Genomic DNA, 12,276 nt, shown 5'->3' with positions numbered 1-12,276 from the left:
ACTGGCTTTGAAGATGGAGGAAGAAGAGGGTTATAAACCAAGGGATGTGGGTGGCTCCTAGAAGCTGGAAAAGGCCAGGAAATGGATTCTCCCGTAGATACTCCAGAAAGGAATACAGCCCTGCTGACACCTTTATTTTAGCCTGGTGAGGCCCATTTCAGATTTCTGATCTCCAGAACTGAAAGAGAATAAATTTGTATTGTTTAAAAACACCCAGTTTGTGGTAATGTGTTCTAGCAACAAAAGCATAAGTAACAGGTTGGCCGTTATTACTCTAGTTACAACCCTCTTTAGTTCTGGCCTTTCTTGGCTTTTTTCACAGGACAATCTAATCTAAATACTTCTGCAAAATCAGAATGGATCTTTTTGCCCAAGTACACGCTACTTTTCCAAAGAAACGCCTGGTGATCCACTTCTGAAAATCGGCCAAAGAAAACTCTATGGCTAATAATGGTCCGATGCCATTGTGCATCGGGTGCCACGAGTCAGGAGCTGACTGGACAGCAGCTAACAGCAACACATTATTTTCCAGTTTTTCAAGCCTCTAGCTACTCCTAATCTTAAGGCAGCCACTTACAAGAGTAGCCCCACTTCTTCTACAATGGACAATGAACAAGAGGCCTCTTAAGTAAAATCAAGACAATTTACAACATCCTCTTCTTAGTTTTTCCACTTATAGAAAATCACGTGCTTTAATCATCACCCTGTGCAATAAATTGGGTCACAAAAATCAAGCTTTGAGGTCCTACTCAGGCAAAAGTTAACTCCTAGTTAGGGCCTCCCTTTCTTTAGCAGGAGGTTCTGAGCCTAACAAGAAGATCCTAGAGTCAACCCTTTAGGCCTAAGGGCCATGGGAATTAGAGTGCCAGGACGAGGAGAAATAGGAAAGGCAAGAGGAAAAGAAGTTGGTAAGCCAGAGGGAGGCTGGAAAAAGAGGAAGGAAAACGAATAAACAATCCAGTCAAGTACTGGGAAATGACAGTGGGCTGCCCACAGTCTATTCCTCCCTGAGTTCCTGCTCCAGTTTCTGAAATTTTCCATGCAGACCCCACTGCCAGGCACTTGCCTTTTGAGTTTGGGCCCGGCTAGCGAGCCTGGGGTAAGCTGGGAATGCCGATCTGGGAGATCGGCCTCCCCGGTGGGGTGGTGGGAGACGGCAGGGAGGAGTCAGGGGCGTGAAACGTTAAGACTACATCTCCCAGGCCGCCACGCTTTCCAGCTGGAGTCCTAGTGCGCTGACTGCTCCCCAGTTTCCGTAGGGAAGCGCCGAGCTACCGCAGCTATTGTGCGAGAGTCGGGCTATCGCCCTCCTCCCACTGGGTGTCGACGGAGGAAGGCTACGTTTCACAGCCGTCCGGGCTTAACCTTTCTGGCGCCTAAGAGGACAGCAGTCCGACTCCTGTGGACCAGGAACTCTTAGCAGCCGAAGGACCCTGGTGACGAAACCCTAGGGTGCAAGGAAGACGCTAGAAGAAGGAGACTAAGTGCTTGGGCGTGGGACTCCGGCTTTGCAGGGGCGGAGCCGAGGCGCTGGCTTTAAGGAGGGGGAGGGGACTGTGCCGTCCCGGCTGCCCGCGGAGTTCCGCAAAGGAAATCCTCCAGCAGCTCAGGAGCGCGGAGGGAGGAGGGCGAAAAGAGGGGGAGAGGCGGCTCCCGGCCCGGAGCTCGCCCCCGCCTACACCCTGGGCGGGCCGAGGTGTCACGTTTGCAATTGCTCAGGAAGGATCCTGCCGGTCTCTGGAGGCGAGCCGCTGCGGTTTCTGCTGCCTGTCAGGGGAAGAGAAGCCTAGGGGGAATGCTGTTTGCTGGGTAATACCCGGCTGGGATCCTGCTGCTTTAGTTCGCTCTCCCGGTCACCTGAGCTACTGCTGGGCCGCCCGTTTCCTGCACTGACCAGCCATCTCTACTCAAGAGCCTCATCGGAACAGGTACCTGTCCTCCAAAGGGAAGGAGGCTGTGAGCCTCCGAAGCGGATCCCGCCCTCAGTCCACCACAGCTAATCCCCCTACTGTGCCACTGATGCTCTCGGTCTTTGTGTCTTTTCCCTTCTCCCCCCAATCTCCGCCATCAGAACCATGGGGCATCCCCCGCTGGAGTTCAGCGATTGTTACCTGGACAGCCCAGATTTCCGCGAGAGACTCAAGTGCTATGAGCAGGAGCTGGAGAGGACCAACAAATTCATCAAAGATGTGATCAAAGATGGCAACGCGCTTATCAGCGCTATGAGAAGTAAGTGGAAGGCTTCCAAAGGGCTGTTTCTCCGAGCCGGTGACCTCTGGCCGGTGACCCCCTCACCGCTGGGGTGGGGGGCGTTCAGGGTGACTCCCAGCCCAGGTCTCTGAGGGGAATGGGTTTCCAGACGTTTAGGGAGTGGGGTCAGTAGAAGTGGACAGTGGTGGCTACAACCAGAACTTTGGACCTGTGCTTTTAGTGGCCTTGACATAAGACAAGGATCTGTAGCTATGCAAGGGACCCTCTTGCTCTGCAGCCACCCCTCCTTGGCAGATGGTTGTTCTGAAGGGGCAATCTGCCTGTACTGTTGGACGTGTTCTGCACCTGTGTCTGGGACAAGGTGACATCAAGCTGACCAAGGAACTGCCCCTGTACCTCCTAAATAATTGGGAATTAAAGCCAGCAGCTTGAGTAATGGTTTTGCCCTGGTCTCTGGTTGCTATAGAAGAGTGTGGGGGCAGTAAAAAATTCCCATGGCAAGTTATTTTCTAAGGAAAACACCTTTGCCCCAGTGATAGTTTCTTTAAAGATACTGACCTATGGTTTAGATCAAGGTCAGTCTAAGCTTAGAATTTTTGGATGGCTTCACATGCTTCTGAATTCCTCTTGAGGGTGAAACAAAGACCTACCCACTCCCTGGCGCAAGGAGTCTGGCCCCCAAGGAGTAAATACAGGTCTGTTATTGGGGGGGGAAGGGTGTGGGCACTCTCTGAAGGAACTTCACCTAGCTTGGCTTTCTCAGTGGTCACAGGTGAGTCAGCTGTGGACCCCCTCCTCCCTCTACTGTGTGTACAGTTTTTATTTCAGCTGATTGACAGGAGCCCTAGAGTAAAAGAAAGAATAGTAAACATCCCCAGCAACAGTGCAGGAAAATCCACCGTTTGTGCCAAAGTATATACCCAGAAGAATGGACGGTAATGACTGGGTGGAGTGACAATTTTTTTTTCTCTTCTTGGCTGTAAAATGATTGTGAAAAATAAAGGCAAAGTCACTGGCAAGTATCTATTGTATGCTTATAATTTTCTTTTGAGTAGGTTTATCCCCTAAATTCTGTGTCTAGGCCCAGTGTGGGGACCTTCTTAAGGCAGATGCAGCTAATTGAGGTCAGGGAGAAAGGCCTTGGACGTGCAGTGCTATGGTAACTGCTACCAGCTGCTATTTTTTTGTGCAGCTCTTCTGATTTGCCCCTTGGAGTCTGTGCTTTCCCTGCACATGTTGTCTGCCCACTTTGGTCAGAATATGTAAATTGTTCAAGTGCCTACAGGTCATTTGGTTGAGTTTGATCATTTAAATGGTTCGTTCTATTGTGACATGATCAAGAGTGAGCTTCAGGCAGCACCTTAAAGATGGGGTATTTGAAATGCTGATCCTTTAGAAACTTGCAGGCCATGCTTTGGGGTGTGTCTCCACTTAATAGAGCTCATTAAAAGGTTAAAGATATGTAGGTTGCACCGCAAAAATAGAAAGGTGAGGGTTCTCTGAAAGGAAAAAGGGTAATGTTAGGGTTTTCTATTTGTTTACTTATTACAGTAAACTGCTTGGTGCAATATCCAGTCAAACACTTATGGACACATCTTACACCCCAGGAAGGGAATGACTTTGTGAAATGTATGATAAGCTGAAAGTGTTTGTACTTCAGAATGACCCGCTAAGGCACATCAGAGACATTCAGGTTTGTAAGAAAAAAAGAAGTTCAATAAAACATTTGGGGAAGGGCAAAAGTTTTACAAGCTAGGGGCAAGTAGTGGTTTTTATTCTTTCCTTCTTTTCTAAGACTGAAAGCGGTGTAAGAGTCAACAATTATGCTGCCCAAACCTTTGAATATGGGCAGAAGATCCAAGAAGATATTCTGGCCCAGGGGCTAGTGTATATAGAAATCCAAAAATAGGACAGGTAGGAAATAAAACCCAGCAGCTAACCCATGCTCCTTTTTTTTTCCTTTAAGTTGCGTGAATTCTGAAAACCTGATTAGCTAGAGGCAAAAGTGGTATGTTTCCCACTGTCTTGACCATAATAATTATACTCCAACTCTGTTTCTGCACACTGGGCAACTTTCTGAGAGTAAGTGGGGTGGAAGCAAAACAGATATGCTCTTGCTTTATGTGGAGAAACAAGGAGAGCACAGGAATTGGAGTCAGAATATCTGGGTGTTCTCTTCACCATTTTGGAATTTGGCACAAATCACTTCGTTCATATGTAAAATGGGAGTAATTATACCCTCCTCAGGGTTGTTGTGAGCCTCAAAAGAGTTAATGAATATGAAAGTGCCTTGTAAATGGAGAAGGGTAAGCAGAGTAAATCGTTGATAATACATCTTCAGATTAATAATTTATCTGCTGGTGAATGTGTAATTTACAGTAGATTTCTGAAGGGAAATGCATAAACAGAAGTAGTTGGAAGAAGAGACTTTTCCTCACTGTGATCTTGTTGGAAAATGTCATTCCTTTCATTGGCATGTCTCATCGGTGAGGTTTTTTTTTTTTTTTAAATTGTGTTTTAGGTGAAAGTTTACAGCTCAAGTTAGTTTCTCATACAAAAATTTATACACATATTGTTATGCGACCCTGGTTGCAATCCCTATAATGCGACAGCTCACTCCTTTCCATCCTGGGTTTCCTGTGTCCATTCAACCAGCTCCTATCCCTCTCATCGGTGAGTTTTGTATTCACATGAGTGGATCCATTTTGGCATTTGGTGTGTAGCATTAAAAGTCGTGAAGAATGACTGACACCTTTTTATTTAGCTTACTAAATTGACCATCAAATTAAATGACTAGTGTTTCTAGGAAACAGTGAGATTTGGCACACTGTGCTGCAAAAATCAGCTGCAGTTTTCTTAAAGTTGCTAACTTAGGTAGAACTTGATTTCTGCATTTTATGCTGCTTGCATCTGATTTTATACAGAGCTCTAGATAAGGCTTTGGCCTGAACTGTGTGTGATGATTTATTAGATGTAGGTCCTGTTTGAATATTTAGATTTACTTAGCTCTATGCTCAGAGGTCATTGACATTATGAATGTTATTCAGCATATCTTCTTTGTGGAAGTGGTTGGTTTCTCTCCGTTAAATGTGATCTATTTATACTTGTTGGAGTGCAAGATGATGATCATAGCTTAAAGTAATGGAAAATAAAAATACCTTCACTCTGAAAGCCGATTATGTATTGCCTGCTTGTTTTTATGTTGGCCATTTTAGTCCCTAATATTGTTTGACTATTTGCTGAGCACTCAAGCTAGGCATTGTTCAGAACAAGTGATGTGGCTCCTGCTTATATCCCAAGGCAACATGATACACCTAATAAGCGTTATATATAGTTCAGTGAAGACATATCATTCATTCAGTAAATACTTGTGCACATACTATATTTAAGCCATTGTTCTCAGGGCTGTGAGGCATACAGAGTGAGTCTCAGATGGATCCTGCCCTCAAGAAGTACCCAAGCTAGTAGGGAAGACAAGACATGGGTAGAAATCACTATCATGTAAGATAGTATATAGGGATCAGAGCCATAAGAAAAGAACAGGAAGATAACATGCTAGGTGACATTAGAGGGAGAGCTCATTTCCACGTGGGAGAACAAAGAAAAGCAAAGGAGGAGGTAGCATTGGAGTTGGACAGAATTAATAATATTTATAACTAAGTTAGCTGTTCCCTGTGCCAAGCATTAAATCCTGTAATAGCCTTATGAGGTAAGGATTATTCTCATTTGATATATGAGAAAACTGAAGTTGAGAGGACTTAAATAACTTCCCCAATTAGTAAGGGCAAGAGTCTGAATTAGAACCCAGGCTTGACTCTAAAGGCCCTGCTTATTTTTACTGCATTGTGCTGTATTCGGAGCCCTGGTGGCACAGTGGTTAAGAGCTCGGTTGCTAACTAAAAGGTCAGCAGTTTGAATCCACCAGCCGCTCCTTGGAAACCCTATGGGGCAGTTCTACTCTGTCCTGTAGGGTCGCTATGAGTCGGAATCGACTCCAAGGCAGTGGGTTTGGTTTGTTTTTTTTGGCGGGGGAGGGGCTGTATTCAGGACTGGGTATTTCAAGTAGTAGGACTGACACAGAGAATGTAAATTAATTGCTGTTGAGTTGACTCCTACTCATAGCAACTCCATGTGTGTTAGAGTAGAACAAAACTGTGCTCCATAGGAATTTCTTTCTTTTTTTTTAAATAATATTGTTCTTTTGGTGAACGCTTACACAGTAAATTAGGTTACCATTTGACAATTTCTATACAGATTGTTCAGTGACATTAGTTACATTTTTCACAGTGTGTCAGCATCCTCTTTAATTGTGTTCTGGTGGTTCTGTTTCCAGTACTCTAGTTTTCTTGCTCCCTTATTTTCTCGTTTTTGGTTTAGAATAAATGTTGACCTGTTGGTCTCTTATAGATGGTTTTTTAGTAGAGCACTGTACATATGGGTAATATCCTTTATTTTGTGTGCCCCTGTGTTACTGTGCTAAAAGGTGATCTCAGGGGACAGTTTCAGTTCAAGGTTTAAAGAGTATTTCAGGGTGATAGTCTCAGGGAGTCCTCTGGTCTCAACTGGTCCAGTAAGTCCGGTGATTTTTAAGAGTTTGAGTTCTGTTCTACATTTTTTTTCCATTCTACCCGAGACCATCTGTTGTGACCCTGGTCAGAATGGTCGGTAGTTGTAGCTGGGCACCATCTAGTTCTTCTGGTCTCAGGGTAGATGAGGCCTGGCTTCTGTAGGCTATTAGCCCTGTAGACTTGTTTCTTCTTTGAGACTTTGGTTTCGTTCTTACTTTTTTGTTCCTGATGAGTAGAGACCAATAGTTATATCTTAGATGGCTGCTTGGAAGCTTTTAAGATCCCAGACCATACTGACTTCACTAGGATGCAGAACATGAACTTTGTAAACTATATTATGCCAGCTGACTGAATTGTCCCAGAGACTAAGGTTGTAAGCCTTCAAACCTAGAAAACTAATCTCACAAAGTATTTGGTTATGTCTGAGAAGTATCTGTAATTGTGTCTTTTGTGAATATATGTGCCTGCACACACACATCTGTATTTACACGTACATAAGGAGCCCTGTTGGCACAGTGGTTAAAGTGTTCGACTGCTAACTGAAAGATCAGCAGTTAGAAACCACCAGCACCTCTGCAGGAGAAAGATGTGGCAGTCTGCTTCCGTAGAGATTTACAGCCTTGGAAACCCTACGGGGTCACTATGAGTTGGAATTGACTAGATAGCAGTGGGTTTTGGTTTTTATCTGTGTACACATATATATACACCTGTACCAACCCATATACCTATATGCCTATACACATACATATGTGACCATACACCCAGTTTTTGGTCATTGTTGGTGTTGTTGCCAAATTATATATGTCAAATTTTTTATTACAAGCATCCTTTTTTCTTGAGTGCTTCATAGTAACATCGTTTACTTTGGTCAAGTTGGGCTCACTACACCTACATTGCTGGTACTTTTCCTATCACCAGAAATAACAAGTATCTAGAGTGTGATTTTCCCTTCCCCTCCCCAACTCCTTCCTAGTAACCACCAATGAACGTTTGTCTCTGTATATATCTATTATTGTCTTCTTATAAAAGTGGGATCATACAATATTTGTACTTATGTGATTGCTTTATTTCACTTAGCATTATGTCCTTCAGTTCCATCCATGTTATAATATGTTTTGCAGACTCATCATTGTTCTTCATGGTTGCATAGTATTCCATTGTATACATATACCACATTTTGCTTACCCCTTCATCCGCTGAAGGGCACTTAGGCTGTTTCCATTTTTTTTGCTATTGTGAATAATGCTGTAATGAACATAGGCATGCGTATGTCTGTTTGTGTCACTTCCATTAGGTCTTTAGGGTATATACCTAGGAGTGGGATTGCTGAATTATAAGGTATTTCTGGTTCTAGTTTTTTGAGAAAGTACCATACCATTTTCAATAGTGGTTGTACCATTTTACAGTCCCACCAGCAATCTCTCCACATCCTTGCCAACATTTGTTGTTCTCAGTTCTTTTTATCAGTGTAATTTTAGCTGGGATGAGATGGTATCTCGTTGTAGTTTTGATTTGCATCTCTTTAATGGCTGTTGGGTCGCTATGAGTCAAAATCGACTCGACGGCAACGGGTTTGGGTTGGTTTAATGGCTAATGATCGTGAGTATTTTTTCATGTGTTTGTTGGCTGCTTGAATGTCCTCTTTGGTGAAGTATCTGTTTATGTCCTTTGCACATTTTTTAATTGGGTTGCTTGTCTTTTGTTGTTGAGTTTTTGACGTTTTCTATTTGTTTTAGAGATTAGACCCTTATTGGATATGTAGTTTCCAAAGATTTTTTTCCCAGTCTGTAGGTTGTCTTTTTACTCTTTTGATGAAGTCTTTCGATGACCATAAGTATTTAATTTTTGTGAGGCCCCAGTTATCTTAAGTTGTCTCCTGCTATTCATGCACTTATAGTTACGTTTGTTAGCCTATTTTTAAAAAAGATTGAGTCCCGTTGTTTTCTCCCTATGTTTTTTTCAAGGAACTTTATATTTTTAGGTTGAGCATTTAGGTCTTTGATCCATTTTGAGTTAGTTTTTCTGTGTATGGTGTGAGTACAGGTGCTGTTTCATTTTTCTGGCAATGGATGTCCAGTTTTGCCAACACCACTTATTAAAGAGACTGTTTCTTTCCCATTGAATGGACTTTGACCCTTTGTCAAAAATCAGTTGTCCATATGTGGATAGATTTATTTCCGGGTTCTCAATTCTGTCCCACTGATCTGTGTGTCTGTCACTGAACCAATTCCACACTGTTTTGATTACTGTGGCTGTGTAATATGTTTTGATATTGGGGAGTGTGAGGCTGCCTACTATGTTTTTCTTCAGTATTTCTTTGGCTGTATGAGGCATCTTTCCTTACTATATAAAGTTGGTCATTTATTTTTTCCATTTCAGTAAATAATGTTGTTGGGATTTGTATTGGGATTGCATTGTATATGTAGATCACGTTGGGTAGTATTGACATTTTCACTATATTAAGTCTTTCAACCATGAGCATGGAATATCCTTCCATTTATGTAGGTCTCTTTTAGTCTCTTATAGTAGTCTTTCATAATTTTCATTGTATAAGTCTTTTATGTCCCCATTTAGTTTTATTCCTAGGTATTTTATTATTTTGGGGGCTATTGTAAATGGCATTGTTTTCGGAATACTCCTTGATAGTATAAAGGAACCCAATTGATTTTTATGTGTTGATCTTGTAACGTGCAATGTTGCTGAATTCTGCTGTTATATCCATCAGTTTTCTTGTGGAATCTTTAGGGTTTTCTATGTATAGGATCATGCCATCTGAGAAAAGGTAGTTTTAGTTCCTCCTTTCCCATTTGGATACCTCTTATTTGTCCTTCTTGCTTTATTGCTCTGGCTAGGACTTCCAGTATAGTATTGAATAAGAGTTGTGATAATGGGCATCCTTGTCTCATTCCTGTTCTCCAGGGAAAGGCTGTCAGTCTTTCTCCATTGAGAATAATGTTGGCTGTTGGTTGTGCGTGTATGCCCTTAATTATGTTAAGAATAGCCTTATTTTTTTCTTGAAGCATTGCCAAACACTTTTGTTTAATCTGGCATTTATTTCTATAATCAAATACTCTAGAGAGTTCCTAAAAGCCCACGAGTATCTGGAAAGATACACACTTTGCCAGGGGAGTGCCATGGAGATTTTGAGCTTCCTGTTTTCCTAGTGGTACAGAGGGCCCTCAGAATGTTTTATCAGGCTTGTATCAAGCACTAAGGCCTTGGATAATTCAGTTCAATTTAGGATTAACTAAGCACCTACTATGTGTTAGACATTGTCTTGGGAACTGGGTATATAGTGGTGAATAAGGCTACTGTGGACTCTGCCCTTCTGGAACATGCATTAAACAACTAAACAGTTTTTTTTTAATGTGTATTAGGTGAAAGTTTACAGCTCAAGTTAATTTCTCATACAAAAATTTATACACATAGTGTTATGTGACATTAGTTGCAATCCCTATAATGTGACAGCACATTCCCCCTTTCCACTCTCCGGGTTTCTTGTGTCCATTCAGCCAGTTCCTGTCCCTTCCTTCCTTCTCATCCTGCCTGCGGATGGGAGCCCATTTGGTCTCGTGTATCTGATTGAACTAAGAAGCACATTCTTCATGAGTATTATTTTATGTTTTATAGTCCAGTCTAATCTTTGCCTGAAGGGTGGGCTTTGGGAATGGTTTTAGTTCTGGATTAACAGAGTGTCCAGGAGCCATGACTTCGGGAGTTCCTCCAGTCTCAGTCAGACCATTAAGTATGGTCATTTTATGTGAATTTGAGTTCTGCTCCATACTTTTCTCCCACTCTGTCAGGGACTCTCTGTTGTGTTCCCTGTCAGGGCGGTCAATGGTGGTAGCTGGGCACCATCTAGTTCTTCTGGTCTCAGGCTGATGGAGTCTCTGGTTTATGTGGCCCTTTTGTTTCTTGGGCTAATATTTTCCTTGTGTCTTTGGTGTTCTTCATTTTCCTTTCCACCAAGTGGGTTGGGACCAGTTGATGCATTTTAGATGGCTGCTCACAAGCTTTTAAGACCCCAGATGCCACTCACCAAAGTGGGATGCAGAATATTTTCTTAATAAACTTTATTATGCCAGTTGGCCTAGATGTCCCCTGAAACCATGGTCCCCAGGGCCCAGCCCGAGCTACTCTGTCCCTCAAAGTGTTTGGTTGTGTTCAGGAAACTTCTTAGCTTTTGCTTTAGTCGAGTTGTGCTGGTTTCCCCTGTATTGTGTGTTGTCCTTCCCTTCACCTAATATGATTCTTGTCTACTATCTAGTTAGTGAATTCCCCTCTCCCTCCCTCCTCACCCTCATAACCATCAGAGAATGTTTTCTTCTGTGTTTAAACCTTTTCTTGAGTTCTTATAATAGTGGTCTTGTACAATATTTGTCCTTTTGCGACGACTAACTTCAGTCAGCATAATGTCCTCCAGATTCATCCATGTTGTGAGATGTTTCATTATTCATCATCATTGTGATTTATTGTTGCATAGTATTCCATTGTGTGTATGTACCATAATCTGTTTATCCATTTGTCTGTTTGTGAGCACCTAGGTTGTTTCCATCTTTTTGCTATTGTGTGAACAGTGCTGCAGTGAACATGGGTGTGCGTATATCTGTTCGTGTGATGGCTATTATTTCTGTAGGATATATTCCAAGGAGTGGGACTTCTGGATCATATGGAACTTCTATTTCTAGCTTTTTAAGGAAGCACCAAATCGATTTCCAAAGTGGTTGTACCATTTTGCATTTCCACCAGTAGTGCATAAGTGTTCCAGTCTCTCCACAACCTCTTCAACATTTATTATTTTGTGTTTTTTGGATTATTGCCAGCCTTGTTGGGGTGGGATGGTATCTCACTGTAGTTTTGATGTGCATTTCTCTAATATCTCATGATCCTGAGCATTTCCTCATGTGTCTGTTAGCCACCTGAATGTCTTCTTTGGTGAAGTTTCTGTTCATATCCTTTGCCCATTTTTTAATTGGGTTATTTGTCTTTTTGTTGTTGAGGTGTTGCAGTGTCTTATAGATTTTAGAGATTAGACGCTTGTCGGATATCATAGTCAAAAATTTTTTCCCAGTCTGTAGGTTGTCTTTTTACTCTTTTGGTGAAGTTTTTTGATAAGCATAAGTGTTTGAATTTTAGGAGCTCCCAGTTATCTAGTCTGTCTTCTGGTATTTGTGGATTGTTAGCTGTGGTTTGTCTCTTTATGTCATGTATTAGGGCTCCTAGTGTTGTCCCTATTTTTTCTTCCATGATCTTTATCATTTTCGATTTTATATTTAGGTCTTTGATACATTTTGAGTTAGTTTTTGTACATGGTGTGAGGTATAGGTCTTGTTTCAGTTTTTTGCAGATGAATATCCAGTTATGCCAGCATCATTTGTAAAAAGAGACAGTCTTTTCCCTATTTAACAGACTTCGGGCCTTTGTCAAATATCAGCTGCTCATAGGTGGATGAATTTATGTCTGGATTCTCAATTCTGTTCCATTGGTCTATGTATCT

General features: G+C 42.2%; 1 protein-coding gene across 1 annotated transcript in view; it reads left to right on the top strand.

Moving 5' to 3' along the window:
* Positions 1-1,768: 1,768 nt before the first annotated feature.
* The window catches only part of OPHN1 (oligophrenin 1), a 628,143-nt gene continuing 617,635 nt past the window's right edge, over positions 1,769-12,276 (top strand). Inside the window, exons 1-2 of the mRNA XM_004380093.2 lie at positions 1,769-1,928; positions 2,072-2,229. Of these exons, the coding sequence (XP_004380150.1) occupies positions 2,076-2,229 (154 nt within the window). The 5' untranslated portion in view covers positions 1,769-1,928; positions 2,072-2,075. The remainder of the gene's footprint in view (positions 1,929-2,071; positions 2,230-12,276) is intronic.

This window comes from Trichechus manatus, unplaced genomic scaffold, assembly GCF_000243295.1.
Source record: "Trichechus manatus latirostris isolate Lorelei unplaced genomic scaffold, TriManLat1.0 scaffold00070, whole genome shotgun sequence".
NCBI classification, from domain to species: domain Eukaryota; kingdom Metazoa; phylum Chordata; class Mammalia; order Sirenia; family Trichechidae; genus Trichechus; species Trichechus manatus.
The sequence above is the reverse complement of the archived record's forward strand: the minus strand, read 5'-3'. Positions and strand labels throughout refer to the sequence as shown.